The 20814-nt window shown below is 38.8% G+C and overlaps 2 protein-coding genes across 7 annotated transcripts in view; one reads left to right on the forward strand and one right to left on the reverse strand.

The window, feature by feature from the left end:
- HECTD1 (HECT domain E3 ubiquitin protein ligase 1) overlaps window positions 1–10779 on the reverse strand; it is a 73385-nt gene extending 62606 nt beyond the window's left edge. For 5 of the 6 annotated variants that reach the window (XM_018065888.1, XM_018065894.1, XM_018065892.1 and 2 more), the window contains exons 1-2: window positions 10471–10748; window positions 8903–9175 (exon numbers count right to left, since the gene is read on the reverse strand). In XM_018065888.1, the coding sequence (XP_017921377.1) occupies window positions 8903–9042 (140 nt within the window). In that variant the 5' untranslated portion in view covers window positions 9043–9175; window positions 10471–10748. Of the gene's footprint in view, window positions 1–8902; window positions 9176–10470 lie in introns of all 6 variants that reach the window. The other variant, XM_018065889.1, reaches the window with a different exon arrangement.
- The window catches only part of LOC108638478 (translation initiation factor IF-2-like), a 63788-nt gene continuing 52371 nt past the window's right edge, over window positions 9398–20814 (forward strand). The window contains exons 1-4 of the mRNA XM_018065925.1: window positions 9398–9411; window positions 9916–10437; window positions 10530–11380; window positions 12889–13077. Coding sequence (XP_017921414.1) covers window positions 9398–9411; window positions 9916–10437; window positions 10530–11380; window positions 12889–12944 — 1443 coding nt within the window. The 3' untranslated portion in view covers window positions 12945–13077. The remainder of the gene's footprint in view (window positions 9412–9915; window positions 10438–10529; window positions 11381–12888; window positions 13078–20814) is intronic.

A 20814-nucleotide genomic window follows, 5' to 3' on the forward strand; every position in this document is an offset into this window, starting at 1 on the left:
CTTTAGTTCTCCCCCTTAATTTTGCTCACATTACACATCCAATCCATTAGTTAAACCCCAACAATTTTCTCTCTAAAATATATCCTAAGTCTGTCCACTTCTCTCCACACCATCTTTTACAAACCTAATCTTAACTAACTTCAAACTCTTGTTTGAACTACTGAAATAGCCACTTTGACATCCACATAAGAGATGTTTCACACCACTGTTGAGGAAGGTATTCCTAGAGGGAAGAGGAAGTCTGTCTGGAATAATGTGTAAGAGCATGAGCAAGACAAAGAGAGCATTTGTGTAGGGGCATGTCCCAGTAATGAGGAACTGATATAGACGAGGGAAGTGATCAAATACATGAGCATATAAATATATGGAGGACAATGGGAGCCAGATTTCTCATTGCAGCCTGGAGATGGAAACACAAAAAAGAAAACTAGAATGAACCCTGTGATGTTAGATTTGAACTGGGGATGAACTCAGCAGGGATGAACAGATAGAAGGATAGAAACAAGTAGATACTAATGTGTGAGATGATCCCTCTGCCTAAAATGCTTTTCTCCCAATTTTGCCCATGGCTGGTTCTCTGTCATCCTTCCTGTGAGCCTAAATGTTACGCCCTCAATTTCAGGCTTACCTTTTCTAACTACCCAAAACAGGACTCCTGTTTTGGGGGGTTTTTTTGGTTTTAATTTACTTTGACAATTTATATTTATATTTCATTTTCTGTTATCCACTGTAACTCTCTCCTAAAAATCTGCAAGCTCCTTGGGAATAGAGTTGTATTTCACACAGCAACCAACACGGTTCTCTGCATATGGGGAGATACTCAAGTTTTATTTGGTTAATGAATGATATCAAGAAAAGGTAAGAACTTTCTTGCTTATAGAAAGAGAAACCAAACAAAAAGAATCCCATCAGCTCTCTTAGTGATCTGCTTCTTCATCCTTATGCCCAGTCCCTCTCTAACATTTCTCTACTCCCCCCACACACAAGCCCAATCTCCATCAGGTCTCCTTCCCCTGCCCTACACCTTCCCACAACACAAGAAGGGAATCCACTTTTATCTCTCATTTTCCATAGAACTGTTCTGAATTTCAATTGTGGTGGTTACATGACTCTGTGTGTGTCAAAATCCATATGTCATTTAAATAAATTTAAGAGAAAATTAAATTGCGTGTATACAATAATCACAGTCCCTCCCGAATGGTACTGAAAGAATACATCTGTGGCACAAAAGTTTAGATGCATCACAATTAAAGGGTTATTAAAACTTTTAAACTCACTAAATATTTACCTCTTATACCATAGGTAGAAATTACTTTTACATATTAAATCCAATCTAGTTCTATACTAGACCAACTTAAAGACCCAAAGGTGGCCAAATTAGGAAAGTTTAAGATCACTCAGTCTCCACGGAACTACTGTCAGACCAGTCAACCATAAGTAGAATCTTCAGATGAATCCAACTTAAGCAACTTTCCAAAATACTACCTGCAGTGACGAAAGAATCTTTCGCTAATGGAAGTAGAGAGAACTTAAAACAAGAACAAAAAAAGTTTCATGAGGTTACAAAGAATTTCTCTTGAGAACTGCAATATCTTCTATACTGTTACTACCATACGCTTTTCCACACTAGATCACTTGGACTTGGGCCAAGGTTTCAGAAATGTACAATATTAAGAAAGCAAACATTTTAAAAATAAAGTTATCTATAATAGCGATGTTTTACTGAATATAGTCTGTAAAGTGAACACTTAGTTTTAAAAAACTAAAAATTTTAAATGTAAAAGATTAATACATTTTATTTCCTGAAGATAATAAACAACATCTTTTGACCCCACTTTATCTTCTATTCCATTCTTGCCCCTGCTCCCATTCTGGACTTTGTGTATTTCTTAACTAACAATAACTCCTGGCATAACAGTTGAAAATTACAGCTTTCCCTCTAAAAGGAAAAGGAGTAAGTCAAATTCCAATATGTAGACTCTACTGTTGTTCAGAACCTCTTCAAGGTGTTCAGTATCTGGATATTAGCTATTGTACACCAGGCACTATGCTTAGCAATGGAAAACAAAAGTAACAGTATGTCTGTGTGAGATACAGCAGAGGTCTTTGAAGGCATCTAAATTGTATTCACTAGGTAAAGAGCACAAAAGATTTTATAAAAGGGAATGATACAATCAAATCAATATTTTCAGAATATAGTCAATTATACTTCAATAAAACTGGGGGAAAAATACTATAAAAATATTTTATGACTGTAGCTCTGCGTATTGTCAGCTTATAGGCAGGGGCATCTGTTATGAAGTCACTAGCACCACCTGAACATAATTATTTCCCCAAACCAATTCTCAGTGTTACCATTCTTTTAAAATCTCTTACTTTAGGGAGAAAATAGATGTCATCAGACATAAATCTCTCCAAGTTTTTCCCATCAAACCTAAAAATCTTCATCTTCCCTGCCTTACAATAAGAAACACATTACCATAAGTCTATCTCTTCATCAGTGCCTCAGAGCCTTGACACTCTGTGTGGGATTTTTCTGACCAACAGCTTCAGCATTATTTGAGAACATACTAGGAATGTAGACTATTAGGCACAACACCAGCCCAAGTGAATCCGAATTTGCATCTTAACAAGTTCCCCAGGTGCTTCACAGTATGCATATTAAAGCTTAAAAAGCACTACTACTGACAGCAGCCAACGCTCTCCCAGTTTCTCAGAATCTGAATACTACGAATTCTCCATTCTCTCTCCTCTATGACCTCTAAAAGAAAAAGCCCCACACTATTTTTCCCAATACAACTTTCTCAAAAAAGTTTTCCATACTCTGGTCTCCATTTCCTCCAGTTACTCCTCAACCCATTCAAGCCTGGTCCTCAAACCACTCCACTCAGCTCTCATTAAGATCAATGATCTTGAGAATGTTGCTAAATCCAAAGGACATCTTTGAGTCTTCACCATACTTGACCTCTCACCCGCATTCAGTACAACTGTCCTTTCTCTTCTTTAATCACTTTCTTGTGTTGACATGTACACTAACGATGTAAAAGCAATGGTGGATAAAACTGCTGGTGCTTTAGCGTGAATCAAGGCAGCAGCATTAAACTGTACCATTGGTAATCATTTTGTATTTTCATTGCCAAGCTATCACATGAAAGGAAAGGTCAACTTCACTACTTGGATAAAGCAAATATATATATATGCATACATTTTATTAAACCTCAAGCCTTTTTTAATTAACTTAAAAAAACTTGCAATATTGTGTTGGTTTCTGCCACACAATCTCAAACCTTTTAATGTGTATTTTTTAAATATTCTACTTAAACAAATAGGAAGTAAGCATAAAGCACTTCTGCATACTCAAGAAAGATGGTTGTGTCAAGGAAATGTAGTTCACAACTGCTGGAGAGTTGAACTAGCCACTTGTTTCATGCAACATCTTTTTTACCTGAAAGAACTTTAGACAAATTGTGGTTACTCAGACTTGGATATCTAGCAAACATTTTTTCAAAAATTAACCAAGCAAGCATTCCACCTCAAGGAAAAACAACTGACAGTATTTGCTGCCAATGATAACATTTGAGCTTTCAAGCAAAACTTATAACTTTGAAAAACTTGCTCCTGCCACCATGAACTTGACAGATCCCATTATTTGAAGACTTTTCTGATTAAGTACTTATAATAACAAATATGAGTTTGTGACAGTGTAGAATGGTATATGGCAACACCAGGAATATCTGTATAACTCAACAGATCAATATTTTTCACATGACCAGTGCAAGATCTTTTAAACTTACACTTGGGTTAAAAAAAAAAACACAAAAACCACCCACTCAAAGTACCAAACAGGCCAATATATTTTAATCTACAAGAGTACAAGTTCATTGACATGATTTCAGAATCCACATTATAACTAACTCTTAAGAAACTATCACTTTGCCCACTTTGGGTATGATATCAAAGGAGACTATACAAAATTATGCAAAGACATCATTACAACATTCCTCCCTTTCCCAGCTACATCTATTGGAGGATGATAATTTTTTAATATATTGCAATCAAAACAACATAATGCAACACAATAAATGCAAAACAGATATGAGAATCTAGCCAAATCCAAATTCATGATCTCCACCCCTCAAAAACATGGTCCTCCTGGGAATTTCTTGGTGGTCCAGCGGCTAGGACTTAAATGCTTTTACTGCAGGGGTCCGGTTTCAATCACTGGTTGGAGAACTAAGATCCCACAAGTCATGTGGTGTGACCAAAAAAAACAAAAAGAGGGTGCTCTTTTGACTTTCTCTCTCACTGAATGGCATCATCATCCACTGTAATCTGAATTATCCATGGTACTGTCTTCTTTCTCACCCTGATATCCAATCATTCAACTATTTGACTATTCTACAAGCATTTATTCTGTCCTCATCACACATTTATTATCCATAGGGCAGAAAAAATCAGTATTTTTAAGAGACACATTTAATTCCATCACTCACTCTTTTACATCACTGCTCTTAAGAAAAAACCAAAAGCATACACAAGATTCCATCTGCTCTTGCCCCAACTTTCAACACAGTTCTCCAGAGACCTTTCCATGCCCAGTCATACTACCTTTCTCCAAATTCCTCAACCACGACATGCTCATCCACTTCAAAATTCTTCACATGTTGCCTTCCCTTTAAACATCCTTCTATCTCACCACCTTATACTTCATCCTTTAAATTCTTACTCATCCTTCGTATCTCTAAGAAAAACCACTCTGACTACCTCCAGGTAGTGCCCCTGCTACCTGCTGTCACAGCACTCTGAACTTTTCCTTCATTGCACTTATCAAAGCCTGTAATCACAATTTATTTCTATAATTATTTAATATGTGTTCCTTATTAGACTACTAGGCACCGTAAGAGCAGAGATTGTTATCTGCTTTCATCATTTTTTTTTAACAATAAAAAGTAGGAAGACAATTTAAAAGATTAAAAGATTTATCACTGGTGCAGATATTTTTAAATAGCTTTTACTGTACATACACAATAGGAGGCTTTTACCACTATATTCAGTACTGGAATCCAAACTTGAGGCTGTCTTTCTTAGGATATTTCTCTCTGGGAGGATACACCAGGAAAATGATTAATGGTGGTTTGGAGAGGAGAACTGGTCACCCAGGAGACAGGAAAGGGAGAGACTTACACTTTACTGTACATTCTTCTGCATCTTCATAATTAAGTAAAATGATTATTTTTTTAATATGAGCTTTCTGGTGACTAAAAGCACTATCCCTAATATTCCATTTACTGGATCTTCTGGGGAGATGTTAAGATTCTTCCCAGAAGACATAAATTATATTACTTGAAGATTTAGTAGCAGGATCTACAACTGCCCAGGATTTATCTACTTTTAAGAATATGTACAATGATCACCTATTTTGATGCGAATGCAAAACTACTCATTTATAACTCATTAAAATTTATCTCAAATGTATAACATATTAAATTCAACTCACTAATGTATCACAGATGAAAGCAAAAACTAACTCTGAACTTGAATTTTACTTTCTAGAGCATTACCTTGTTAAGTTCAGGCATTAGTAAGAAGTACCACAGCTTCACAGAAAACGTATATCCCTTAACTTCAAAAAGACCGTCAAGGGGTTTCCCTTGTGGCTCAGTGGTCTAAAGGATCCACCTGAGACACGGGTTGAATCCCTGGTCAGGAAAGATCCCAAATGCCTCAGAGCAACTAAACCCGCGCGCCACAACTACTGAGCTCTGGAGCCCGTGCGGCAACTACAGAGGCGACAGGCTGCAGCCACTGAAGTCCAAGCACCTAGAGCCTGTGCTCCATAACAAGAGAAACCACGGCGATGAGAAGCTCGCACAACCCACGGAGAGGAGCCCCTGCTCATCACAACTGGAGAAACGCCTGCAGAGCAACGAAGACCCAGCACAGCAAAAAACAAAGTAAAAAAAAAAAGTCAGAATGGGTACCAAAAAATGGATAGCCATGTACAATATTAAGTTAAAGAAAAAGAAACACTTAACTGTTATGTTTAAAGCACTGTTAGGCATCTCACTTGTATTATCACATTCAATCTCCATGAAAACCTATACTCATGTCTATCATTCCAAAGGCCATTATTTATATACCACACTGTATGCCTTTCCTGACTAAACAAACATGTAACTACTAATAAAAGCTAATCAGACAAAAACCTATCTGAATATATAGGCATCTTTTGCTTTACTTGACATAACTAAAAGGACTACTTGCTACTATCTTATGAAATTAAGTTAAAAGAGATATTTTCACCCATATTTAAAATGTGCACATCATCCTGCTTTTCTCCTGTCTTACTTGTTGACTGTTTCAAAGAATTTTTAAAGGTTCTTCAAAACCCACCACAGTTTCATGAAATAAAGTATCCAAATAAAATTCAACATTAGATATTTAATGACATTAAATAAGCTCACTTTCCTCAAAACACTTTTCACATACATTCTTTCCTTTACTCCTCACAAGGAGCGAACCAGATATGAGATTACTGTCATTTTTACAGAGGAAGAAAGTAAAGCTCTCAAGGGGTAAACTTCATTTAACAAACAAGAATCTGAACCCAGGTCTCTGATGACACACAGCCATTCTTTCCACCTCACCATGCTGCATATCTGGTTTAAAGAAACTAAAGACAATTTTCCTTCTGACAACAAGAAAATCTGGCTCCTGAATGAAGAAAGCAAGCTAAATAAAGGTTTAAAAAACAACTGCCATAAATTTAATCAATTGTCTACTTTTGATAGACAAGCTACTGATATACTAAATAAAACAGGGCTAACCATTCCAATTTGAAATTCTCTTATACCCACATTTAGTAAATAAAAAATATAAATTGAATCTGGTTTTAATTTCATTCACATATCAAATATGACCAAAGTCTGGAAAGGATAATGAAAAGAATAACAATTATATTAGGATGGTAGGATTTTGCATTGATGAGTTTGACATTTTAACAATTTCCTTTAAAACTGTTTTAATATAATAACACTTATTAAAAATGTCATTACAAACACCTCTACTACTACATGTTAGTACTTAATGGAAGATATGATAGTTGATGTGACTGGTACGTACAACTTTTTAAAATACCAGATGTAATTCTCAGGTTAATGAAAACCCTCTAATGAAAGCTATGAATGCTCAAAAATCTATTTCACTGTTCTATGATTCTGACCAAAACAAGTGTTAACAGAGGGACTAAATTATTATGCTCTCAAAATCTGCCAATAACTACTTGAAATAATTGAGCCACAGACTGCGATTTGGTACCGCCTCAATGGGACTTACAACTAAGATGATTAATTATTCATTTATTAATTCATCTTCATTAATGATCCATTCAAAAATGAAGATGATCAAAAATACATCAATTTACTGAGTAATACAGCCTTATTCCCACCTTAAAGAAATTAAGATAGTTATACCAAATTTTGTCAACATCTCAAACATTTTCTACTAATTACTTCAAAATGGCATTAAAACCAATAAAGAAGCATCTGAGTTTTCAATTACTTATCACCAGAATTCAAAATTATAAATATAAAATAAATAAAAAACAAATGTGTTCAGTATTTGCAAGTATCACATAAGAGGAAAAACATGGCATTAATGGCCAACCTAGTAATGATTCCTTAACATTTCTGCACAAATTCTACATAATCCTCTAAATAAAATTGCTTAAACTCTCAAATCTCAATCTGCTTCTACTATTCCAAAAACTATGCCATGTGGTTAACATTCAATTTATACCCTCTCCAAACTGAAATTTACAAAGCCATAAGTTGCTTTAACAGTACAGGAAATTCCCTGACAGTCTGTGTTCTAGTGGTTAGGACTCAGTGCCTTCACTGCAGTGGCCTGGCTTCAATCCCTGGTTGGGGAACTAAGATCCAGAAAGCCGCAAAGTGCCACCAAAAAAACAAAAACAAACAAACAAAACCCCAAAAACAACAATGCCAAAAAAACACAGTGTCCTAAAACTTACCAATGACAAAAGGGCAGTTGGAAATGTATTCATTATTATCTGTATATTCATATCAATTTCAAGTCAATTTCTTGATACAGAAATAAAGAAGCATTTGCATTTTCTCAGTTCATAACATGTTTTGAAAATGAATCAGTCAGGTTATGGGGTAGAATTAGCATTCTCTACTATTCCTATTCAGTCAACAAACATGTATTTGTGTCATCACAATTATCATTACTGGAGTTAGTTTACCTACCAATTTTTATTTCTCAGAAGATTGTAAATGCAAAACTACAGAAGCTTTTCAAAAGATAAGTTTTAAAACTCACTAAATAAACTGGAGCCTATTATACAGACTGAAGTAAGCCAAAAGAAAAACACCAATACAGTATACTAACGCATATATATGGAATTTAGAAAGATGGAAACGATAACCCTGTATGTGAAACAGCAAAAGAGACACAGATTTATAGAACAGTCTTTTGGACTCTGTGGGAGAGGGCAAGGGTGGGATGATTTGGGAGAATGGCATTGAAACATATATATTATCATATGTGAAACAAATCGCCAGTCCAAGTTCGATGCATGATACAGGGTGCTCGGGGCTGGTGCACTGGGATGACCCAGAGGGATGGGATGGGGAGGGAGGTGGGGGGGGTTCAGGATGGGGAACACATGTACACCTGTGGCGGACTCATGTCAATGTACGGCAAAACCAATACAATATTGTAAAGTAATCAGCCTCCAATTAAAATAAACTTATATTAAAAAAATAAAACTCACTAAAGAAAAATTCTATACAAACTCAAATCAGCAGATGGTTGAAAACACGTTATGCCCATGTCACTACAGCATCCCCAAATGAAAATGATGAAGGGTTGTACTTACGTTTCAAAACAACGATCCACGTTGTCAGACATCAAAAGCAGCATGCATAGCTGTTCAAGGGCTATTAGTTGCATGTCCCTTTCATCTCCTTGTCCCATCTGCAGCCATTCCAGCAAAGTATCTGGGTCCACATCTGCCATTGTTTCTTAGGCTTCTTTGCTTAAATTTAAAAAGCAAAGGCAAAAATTCCTTTAAATGTCCAGGACTGAACAGCGTGGGCTTAATTTTTTTTCTTTTCTTTTACATCGGCTAGAGCCAGATTTTCTTGGTATCCTAGGAATTAGAAAAGACTTGTAAGTATGTTTGGATAGTGTACTTAACCGTAGTTTTCCAACTTTCCTTATTCCTCCGGTTTAACTTCATACATTGTACTAAATAAAACCAGTTTTGCACAAGAGTATAAGCTGATTAGGCTGCTGCTTAAACTGGAAACCAGAGCCGTCTTTGTCAAAGACAGTCAAACAAGCTTCGGATCCCACTATTGCTATCACGAACATGTTTGCCAAAAGGCAAACAACACCTTACTAAGGGTTCTTTTTTTTCCCCCAGAAAACTTCTTTCCCCCTCTGTCACCCAAAGCTGATCTTCTGATAAGGATTAGATTCAGTATTTTAAGGAAACTTAGCACTTTGATCCAATTCCCCTCCAAATCAAGTCTCTAAAATTAACTTCAATTTCTTAAATTCTGCTGATTTAATTTACTGCTCTCCTCAAGATGTCCAAATACAAACGATATACAAGATCTATCTATGATTTGATTAGGAATTTTGGCAGTAGCAGCAACTGTTCTTAAAAGTTTAAAAAGAAATGCTACAAGTAAGTGCAATGGACTAACACGTTACAGATCAGAACACAGGCCAATCTGCGGTCCTCTTTCCCCATCCTCACCGAACGGGGCAGTTGGTTAAAAACAACATCAGCCAACAACAGAGAAGCAGCCCCAACTGGCAAGTCAATACAAAAACTCAAAAGCACTCTGACGAGAGGACAGCGTTGGGTCCCTTGTAACCCAGCTGCAGGTGCATAAATCCAGCGGCAGGTTCCGGTGGGCACCCAACGGCGGCGATCTGCAAGGGTGACCCAAAACTCGGGGCCCAGCCGACCCGGCGCCGGGAAACGCAGGCACTGCGCTCCGGTTTTCCCGAACCAAACCCGGCTAAGTTAGCTACCTGTGTCGAGGAGGAGGGTAAGTTTTGGAGGTGGAGCTGCGAGCCTCTCTACTCGAGAGAAGGAGGCCGGAGCAGGCAGGGCGATGGGTCTCCCGGGAGCGGCGCCCGGAACTCCGAGGCCCGGCGGGACGTCCCTGGCCCCGTCGGGCGGCGATCCTTTCTCAAGGACAAGGCGGGCCAGCCATGGGCTCTGGCTCGGACAAGCCGGGGCCCGCCGTGGGCAGAGTCGGGGGAGGTAAACAAAGGGGCCAAGCGGGTGAGTAGGCGGCAGGCCGCCGACCTCACCAGGGGCTGGGGTCTCGCTCCCGGGCTACCGCCAGGCATCCCTGATCCCGGAACCAGGCCTGACCCTTCCGACCGCCGAAGGCGCTCCTGCGTCCCCTTTCCTCAAGCTCTTACCCAGGCCGTCGTCTCAAACCGCTCCGGTCCAGCTCCAAGCAGGCCGCGGGCTGAGCCAGGCCCGGCCGCGGCCCTCGAGTTCCCAGGAAGCCGCAGGCCGCGCAGGTCGAGCCGGGCTGGCGGCACAGGAAAAGCCGCGCCTTGTCCCTCCCCTTCCTCCGCGGGGACCTGCTGACAGGAAAGCCAGAGGTTCCCCAGACCGGCGGCAGCCAGCTCACGTCCCGACCCCGGCACGCGGCTCCAGAGGCCCTGCAGCTTAGAGGCCCGCGCCGTGCTGCCAGCGGCGGCGGCGGGGGGAGACCGCGTCCATCGCGATCCGGGAGGGGGAAGGGAAGAGGGTCTGGGGAGAGCCGGGCGGGGAAGCTGAGGAGGGCAGCAGTGCGCCGCGGAGGCGGAGCAAATGGGCTCCGCTGGCTGCCACCCCGCTGGCCGCCACGTGGGGCGCTGTGGAGACCCGTCGGCCCGAGGCGCAGGGTCGCAGAGCGCCGGGGCGCGGAGCTACCGGTAGCTTCGTCGCCGCTACAGAAGGTCTCCGGCTCCCTCGGCCTCGTCAGCTGTCGCTTTCCTATCGTACGCTCTGCGCCTTCACGTTTCGTTGTCAATTCAAGCGCGCTCCGAGCACCGCGCACATACGGGTGCACGCACGCTCAGCGTGTTTTGCACGGTGTGTATACATTTGGCGTGCTCCTGCTGAAAGCCCCAACGCTGCACGTCGAAGCTGCGGCCCAACCTGTCCTGGCCCGGCCTCCCGCCTCTGGGACCCGGCCTCCGGCGAGAGTTTCTCCTCCTCGCTGGTCTCCCCTCCTCGCGCACGGAAGTGCGTCGCGGGAAGAAAAGCGCCACCCTTCGGTCCTGGGAGGCAAACTGCCCGGCAGTTCAGAAAGAAAACCTTTGACCACAACCCTGGGAGGTAAATATTGTCGAGTATCCTCTCCACTGTACGGACGAGAGAGCTGAGGTTCCAGAAGGTTTGAATTCAGGCCCGGTGGCGTTCCCAGGAAGCAGCAGTACCTCGAGTGTGTTTTCGACTTTTTCCTATGGGTTGTGATATTAAGTATGTCTGTAGTTAGTCCCTTCGAACGTTTTATTTCACACGCGTTGAAAACAAAACATGCCTGCTTATGAGAAGCTCTCGGAGACAGTTGAGACGTAATTAGTTGGAAATGTGATATAGCTTTCTTTTTTTTTTTTAAATCAAGAAATGAATCCCTTGGTTTATGAGATAAGTAAACCATGCTCCTACACCCACTGTATTTGAAAAACAAAAATGCGTATTAGTATTTGAGGCGTGTTCCTTTAAGCAGAGGAGCTGCTGCATATCTTTGAAGAACTAGTATTTTGTAAATTACGTATTTGCACCTCGAATGTCTATAGATACATGTCCCACTATAGCAGGTAAAGTTCCTAGGTCTCCTGCTCATAGGTCAAATTAAGAGATAAGAGTTGAGGATTCCACTATCTTGTCCCAACTACACAGCACATAAGAATGATTATTTGAGAGCTATGAATGTGACTTGGAGCTGCCAGGAAAATCTTCAAGGAGGAAGTGGCGTTTATTTGGACCCCGAAGAAATGGGTATAAAGTGAACACTACAAGGGAGGAGGAAGAAGAAAGCAAAGCCTGATCAGTTGTAAAACAAAGGAAAGAGGACCTGTGCCTCAAGCAAAAACCAGCGTTAAGCAATGATGGAGAAATTAGGAGCAAAAGTCAGCAGGGACTTAAATGTGTGCGATACAGAATTTATGCTGAGGTAAAGTAGCAAGTTCTGGACTAGAACATTGACTGGAAAGAGTCTTACAAAGATGTATAGGGCGAGAGTGACCAGAACAGCTAATAGGAACTACCTTGAAAAGGAGATTAACTGGGGGATTGGAAAAATCCTCCAGCAGTGGAGAGAGAAAGGGTCTAGTTTTTGGCAATAGGAAGACAGTTCCTATGGAGAAGAAATAAATCTTAAAAATGTTTTATACATGCAAGTGTTTTACAAATGCCCCTATACATGCACAGCTGTCAAAAGTACTCCACGACCTAGTACATTTCTGACAATGAATGTATGTCATAAACCATTATTACTCAAATTCCATAGTTTACATTAGAGTTCACTTTTAGTGTTGTATATATTCTGTGGGTTTAGACAAACATATCTTGACATATCCGCCACTATAATATCATACAGAATATTTTCACTGCCCTGAAAATCACCTGTGCTCTACCTATTCATCCCACTCTCATCTAGCCCCTAACAACCACTAGTCTTTTCACTGAGTCTGTTGTTTTACCTTATTCAGAATGTTGCATAGTTGAAATCATATAATATATAGCCTTTTCATATTGGTTTCTTTCATTTAATAATGTGCATGTAAGGTTCTCTTCATGGCTTAATAACTCTTTTTGTTTGTTTGTTTGCTTGTTTTTAGGGCCAAACAATATTCTGTTGTCTAGAAGTACCAGAGTTTATCCATCCACCTACTGAAGAACATTTTGAATGTTTCCAAGTTTTGGCGATAAAAGTACTGCTATAAAGACCCAGGTGCAAGTTTTTACATGGACATAAGTGTTCACCTCATTTGGATAAATACTAAGGACCACAGTTGCTGGATTGTATGGTAAGAATTTTTTTTCTTCCATTTTTATTGAGATATAATTAACACACTGCACTGTGTAATCTTAAGGAACACAACATAATTAATTGACTTACATATGTCATGAAATGATTACCACAATAGGTTTGGTGAACCTATCCATCATCTCATATAGATAACACATTACAGATTAAAAAATACTTCTTCCTTGTGATGAAAAAGAACTCTTAGGACTTAATCTGTTAGCAACTTTCACTTATAATGTTCAGCATTGTTAATTATCATTATTATATAAATTACATTCCTGGCACATATTTTTTCCTATAACTAGAAATTTGTACCTTTTGACTACCTTCAACTAATTCTTTCTCCCTCCTGCAAGAATATGTTTACTTTTATAAGAAACTGCTCAACTGTCTTCCAAAGTAGCTGTACCATTTGCTTTTTTTTTGACACTGCCACGCATCTTGTGGGCTCTTAGTTCCCTGACCGAGGATCAAGAGCACTGAGTCCTAACCACTGGACCGCCAAGGAATTTCCCCCATTTTGCATTTCCATATGCAGTAAAAGTTGCTATTGCTCCACAGTCCCTTCAGCATTTGTTGTTGTCAGTGTTTTGGATTTTGCCCACCATCCTAACAGATGTATAATGGTATATTATTTTAATTTGCAAATCCCTACTGACGTGATATGGAACATATTTTTTTCATATACTTATGAAAATATATACTTTTCTTTTAATCTTTTCATATACTTATTTGTCACCTGTATATCTTCTTCAGTGAGGTGTCTGTTCGGATCTGTTGCCCATTTTTTAAGCTGATTTTTCATCTTATTGTTGAATTTTAAGAGTTCTTTGTGTATTTCAATAATAGTATTTGTCAGATGTGTCTTTGTGAATGTTTTCTTTACCTGGGGAACTTTAAAATGTCAGATGCTCAGGCCATTTCTCAGGCCAGTTCAATCAGTGTCTCTGAACATAGAATCTGGACATCAGTATTTTTTGAAGTGATTCAGTTGAATAGCCAAGGCTCAAGGCTGAGAACCACTGGCCTAAGTCAATACAACAACAATAATATTTAAATATAATTAGTATAATACTTATTATTCTTGCAGCTAGATTTTATTAGGTACTTATCATGTCCTAACACCCTTCTAAATGTATTACAAATATTAATTCACTATAGACATCAGCTACTTTGACTTGTTGTGTATGTTGCCTTGGCCTCTCTGAGCTTTGTTTTCCTAATGTATAAGATTAAGATGATAATAGAAACTAACCCCACGTAGAATAATTATATTAAACAAGATAAAGCATATAAATGCCTACCACATATTAAATAAACACTCAAAAGTGCCTGCTATTAATAATATTACATTATTAGTTCAGCTCTCTGGTGTGGCATCCTAGGTCTGCTCCCTCTTCCATAGGACATGTCACCAAACAAAGACAACAGTCATGATTCCCATACCCTTTCTTCTCCCGGCAAAATAAGTCTAGTTCCTGCAATGGCTTTACCCTCCTTGGTCATGTTCTGATGTCTTCTGGCATACTTTAACTAAGAACTCCTAAGCCTGAAAATGTGTTTTAAAGGTGGTCAGACCTGGACAGAGGAATGCCATCATCCATTGCATTGGGTTCAGAGAGTGACACTCACATCATACAGACTTTGCTGAACTAAAGTCCTTACTTCTTGCTCCCTGAACTGCCAAGCCAACTTTCCTTCAGTCTTTTAATTTAGCAGTTGATATTTTTTTCCTTAATATTTAGACTTATTAAATTTTGTCTTGTTGGTTCTGGGTCAATGCTGCATCCTATGGCAATCTCTTTGAATCCTGTCTGGGTAGTGAAAGGTATCAGCCGTCCCCCCAAATTCTTTGTTAGTAGTCAATTAGATAAAGGTGTTGGACAGAATATGGCCGAAACAAAGCCTCTGATGAATGATAAACCTTTTACCAAGCAGTTATTTATCCATTAAATAACATTCTCATGGTGTAGTTGTTCAGGTAACAGCTTTACCTAACAGTATTTATAACCTGACCTGCTTACTTCTTCCTTGATGATAGGAATTTTAATGTTCTTTTGTTTAAAAAGTCACAATGCTAAGAAAATGAAAACCAAAATTGAGTCTTATAATACAAAATGAACATATTTATATCCAAAATTTTGGAGGAAATATTGTCAGTTGCCTTCTTGAAACTCACTTATTTCAACTATGCATCCTAGTAACATTTTGGGAACATGGGTAACTCCATATATGTAGGAACTCTCTTTTTTTGTGTGTGTCTAAACAAAGGATGAGATGGCTGGATGGCATCACCAACCCGACGGACGTGAGTTTGAGTGAACTCCGGGAGTTGGTGATGGACAGAGATGACTGGCATGCTGCGATTCATGGGGTCGCAAAGAGTTGGACATGACTGAGAGACTGAACTGAACTGAACTGAAACTTATTTCAAAATTGAAAGTTAAAAGAACAAGATAGTAAGTTTAGCTTGAGATAACTAATTCTTACTAATGCTGTCTTCTAGGAATCATTCTTCTATTCTAAAGGTTTCAAAAATGATATATTTAAAAATAAATTCTAGAATTTTGACGCTTTTTTACAAATTCACTGTATCCATCATATGTCCCTTGATAGTATAGACAAAAAACAAATAATAGTTGTAAAAGTTGTGTTTTATGTTGCTAGTAGGTGTTCTTGCTCCAAGGCTAAAAAAAAAAAAAGCTGTTAACTCTTCATTAGCCTACTCATGTGCATAATAAGTACTTTATCACTTAAAGGAAAAGTAGGATCTGATTTAGTTCATAGAAAAAATTAGCTCATAGAAAACTTTCGAGAACCTAAGTTCTGTAAATAACTCTATTTTATTACATATTTTTAAAAGTGTATTAGGAAAAAAACATATAATGATTGTATAAATTTACAGTTTCTCCTGTATATTTTGCTATTAAGGGATTATTGTTAATTGTCTTTAGTGTATGATAATGATATAATGGTTATATTTCCTAAAAAAAAAAGACAGTCATATTGCTTAGAGAAGCATACTAAAATATTTACAGATGAAATGATATGATAATTAGGATTTGCTGCAAAATTGTTTGAGAGAATAGTGGGTGGAGTTAAGATGAAACATAATTGGCCATGCATTGAGGATAACTACTGCACAATGGCGCTCATGTCACACGCTAATAAAGTAATGCTCAAAATTCTCCAAGCCAGGCTTCAGCAGTATGTGAACCGTGAACGTCCTGATCTTCAAGCTGGTTTTAGAAAAGGTGGAGTGACTAGAGATCAAATTGCCAACATCCACTGGATCATCGAAAAAGCAAGAGAGTTCTAGAAAAACGTCTATTTCTGCTTTATTGACTATGCCAAAGCCTTTGACTGTGTGGATCACAAGAAACTGGTGGAAAATTCTGGAAGAGATGGGAATACCAGACCACTTGACCTGCCTCTTGAGAAACCTATATGCAGGTCAGGAAGCAAGAGTTAGAACAGGACATGGAACAACAGACTGGTTCCAAATAGGAAAAGGAGTACGTCAAGGCTGTATATTTTCACCCTGCTTATTTAACTTCTATGCAGAGTACATCATGATAAATGCTGGGCTGGAGGAAGCACAAGCTGGAATCATGTCAATAACCTCAGATATGCAGATGATACCACCCTTATGGCAGAAAGTGAAGAACTAAAAAGCCTCTTGATGAAAGTGAAAGAGGAGAGTGAAAAAGTTGGCTTAAAGCTCAACATTCAGAAAACTAAGATCATGGCATCTGGTCCCATCACTTCATGGCAAATAGATGGGGAAACAGTGGAAACAGTGACTGACTTTATTTTGGGGGGCTCCAAAATCACTGAAGATGGTGATTGCAGCCATGAAATTAAAATACACTTACTCCTTGGAAGGAAAGTTATGACCAACCTAGACAGCATATTAAAAGCATAGACATTACTTTCTCAACAAAGGTCCGTCTAGTCAAGGCTATAGTTTTTCTAGTAGTCGTGCATGGGTGTGAGAGTTGGACTTTAAAGAAAGCTGAGTGCAGAAGAATTGACGCTTTTGAACCATGGTGTTGGAGAAGACTTGAGAGTCTCTTGGAGTGCAAGGAGATCCAACCAGTCCATCCTATAGGAGATCAGTGCTGGGTGTTCATTGGAAGGACTGATGTTGAAGCTGAAACTCCAGTTCTTTGGCCACCTGATGCGAAGAGCTGACTCATTTGAAAAAACCCTGTTGCTGGGAAAGATTGAGGGCAGGAGGAGAAGGGGACGACAGAAGATGAGATGATTGAATGGCATCACCGACTCAATGGACATGGCTTTAGGTGAACTCCGGAGCTGGTGATGGACAGGGAGGCCTGGCATGCTATGGTTCATGGGGTCGCAAAGAGTTGGACACAACTGAGTGACTGAACTGAACTGAGGATAACTATTGAATCTGGGTAATAAGTGGGGATTCATTATATTAGTGTCTGTAGTTTTGTGTGTATTTGAAAATCCCTAATAAAAATGATTTTTAAAAACTATCTGGGAGGTGTGAGAGGTTAAAGGAAGCAATAATGGCATTTTGAGGTAATCTTACAGAAATATTTCTTAATTTTTAAGTTATAGCATCATTTAACCTATTGCCAATGGAGAGCTCGCTATAGTTATTTACTTAAGCTTTTTAAACATATTTATTTGTTTATTTATTTGGCTGCCTGGGATCTTTAGTTGTAGCATGTGGGATCTAGTTCCCTGACCAGGGATGGAACCTGGGCCTCCTGCATTGGGAGCGCTGAGTCTTAACCACCAGGGATGTCCACTACTTAAGCTTTTTAAAACTCAAAATAATTTGAGTAAGTGTATTCTTATACATTTTTGTTATATAATAAATTAAAGAGGTTACATTATAGGGGATAATGAAAGGGACAGGTATTTTTAAAATTCACTTAAGAATGCTTATACAGAGCTTGGGCTTCTCTGGTGGCTCAGACAGTAAAGAATCTGCCTGCAATGCAGAAGACCTGGGTTCGACCCCTGGATTGGGAAGATCCCCTGGAGGAGAGCATGGCAGCCCTCTCCAGTAGTCTTGCCTGGAGAATCCCTATGGACAGAGAAGCCTGGCTAGCTACAGTCCATGGGGTCGCAAAGAATCTGACACGACTGAGCAACTAAGCACACATACATCCATACAGATTACTTACTATGTGCAGGTACCCTTTTAAGTGCTTTTTAATTATTAATTTATTTAATCTAACAACCCTGCAAGGGAGATAGTGTTATTGTCTCCATTTTACACATGGGGAGATGAAGTCCTGTAAAAGTGAAGTGAAGTAAAGTGAAGTGAAAGTCACTCAGTTGTGTCCGACTCTTTGCAACCCCACGGGCTCTACAGTCCATGGAATTCTCTAGGCCAGAATACTGGAGTGGGTAGTCATTCCCTTCTCCAGGAGATTTTCCCATTTCAGGGATTGAACCCAGGTCTCTCACATTGCAGGTAGATTCTTTATCAGCTGAGCCACAAGGGAAGCCCATGAAAGTTAAGTGATCTGTGTAAGGTTACACAGTTGGCAAACAACAAAGATGGGTTTTGAATCCAGAAAGCCTGGCTGCAGAAGCTCTATATATCCGGATTTCATGATCCCCTCAGCACACACACACACATACACACACACACCATAATAAAAATACATCTTGAGGAATCAAGCATATAGAAATTATAGCATGAGTATAGAAGAATAAATATGCGAGGGCGTTTATTGCAGTGCTTTTAAGGTTACTGACTATTGGAAACAGCCTATATGTCCCATCAACGGCAACATGAAGAAATCTGCACAAATTCACTTAATCTGTGCCAGTGTTTCAAAGATTGACTTAAAAATGACAAATATTTAAAACTAGAAAGTTGCAGAATCATAAACACATTAAGATCCCATTTAAAAACTCTTTATAGTATGAATAAGCATAAAAGGAGAATTTAAAAGATACATCAATCTATTAAATGATTTCCTCTGAAAAGAGTCAGAAGAATAAAGGAGAGCACTTTGATTTTCATTTTATATATCTTTTTAGTGTTTAAATTTCTTTTACAATCACTTTGGCAATTAAAAAAATTTTTTAATGTAATAAATATATACAGTTAAAAAGTTGAGAAAGTCCAATAGAATGAAAAGAAAATTAGTAATAATCACCTGCCACCTTGAGGTTATTATTAGGATTTTGATAATATTTACATGACTTTTTTCTAAATATAAATATATATTTATAATATATATGTAACATGTATTATAAATGTATATGTTATGAATATTTTATATATTAAAATCATATATTGCATATATATATTATGACCATGTTAAGCAATATGAAGTTAATGACATTAAACAAGTCTTAAGCCCTTTTATTGCACTTCTTACATCATCAAAGTCCAAAATTCATCTACCCAGTACCATCTCATCTCATGTGTTGTTCAAGGAGTCCTTTTTATCCCTTTTATCAGCTAACTAAAGATGCCTGAGGGCCAGTTGATTATCTGAGCTGAGAAAACTAGCTGGTTTCCTTCAGCCTTAAGGATTAAACTTATACTCTCAGAGATCAATGTCTGCCATAGTAGAGTTAGAGGTGAGCAGTTATTCAAGTAAAGCTGCTTAGCAGAAGAATCTGTCTAGGTCATTCAGAGACAAAATTACTTCCCTTAAGGTCATTTGCCACAGCCTATCTGAATCCTTGTCTATAACACCTAGGAAGGTAAATCAGAATTTAATATAAACTTGGAGCCCAGGAAATAATGTTTGATTTACTAGGTAAATGCCAATGGCTTGATAATACCTGCAGACTGTATGCTGCTGCTCCTAAGTTGCTTCAGTCGTGTCTGACTCTGTGAGACCCCATAGACGGCAGCCCACCAGGCTCCCCCGTCCCTGGGATTCTCCAGGCAAGAACACTGGAGTAGGTTGCCATTTCCTTCTCCAGTGCATGAAAGTGAAAAGTGAAAGTGAAGCCACTCAGTCGCGTCTGACTCTCTGCGACCCCATGGACTGCAGCCCACCAGGCTCCTCCGTCCATGGGATTTTCCAGGCAAGAGTACTGGAGTGGGATGCCATTGCCTTCTCCAGCAGACTGTATATATGTATTATTGATGTGAGAATGTGCATATATGCTGAGGTAATCTAGAGATTAAGGCAAAGAGTTTCTTGACCAAGGAAATTAAACACCAAGCTTTCAAGGAAATGTTATCTGTACTAGTTTTTCTTTGAATATCATTATTGATATTCATTTTCTTTGAAATCTTTTCAGGATTTTAAGGTTTTTTTATTATTTCCTTTCAGTTTATATTCAATTTTCTGATGTGTACATCGTATATATCATATGCCTATTTAAATATATAGTTTATACATATGTGTATACATTATGTGTATGTGTGTATATATATATATACTTTTGATAGTAGCTTTATTGAAATATAGTGAATAAACAATTAATCATTTTAAAGGAACAGTCCAGAGGCCCTTTGTTCATTTTTCTTATACCTTTCATACCATAAATTCGTAGGGAATGGATTTCAGCAGTTCAGACTCCTTTCCATTGGTTTTTACAAAGTGTGCTTCCCTGGCTGAATCAAGCTGGTGCTTTAGTTGACTCCAACTACCTTTCTTTTTGGCTTCCTTCTTTTTCTTATCATTTTCCTTCGCATGTTTCAGGAAGGTGTCTCAGCTCTTAAGAGTGTTTAATACATCCAATATGTACGTTAGTTCTCTTGGCAAGAATCGCCCTT

The sequence above is a fragment of the Capra hircus genome, chromosome 21, assembly GCF_001704415.2.
Source record: "Capra hircus breed San Clemente chromosome 21, ASM170441v1, whole genome shotgun sequence".
Lineage (NCBI taxonomy): Eukaryota > Metazoa > Chordata > Mammalia > Artiodactyla > Bovidae > Capra > Capra hircus.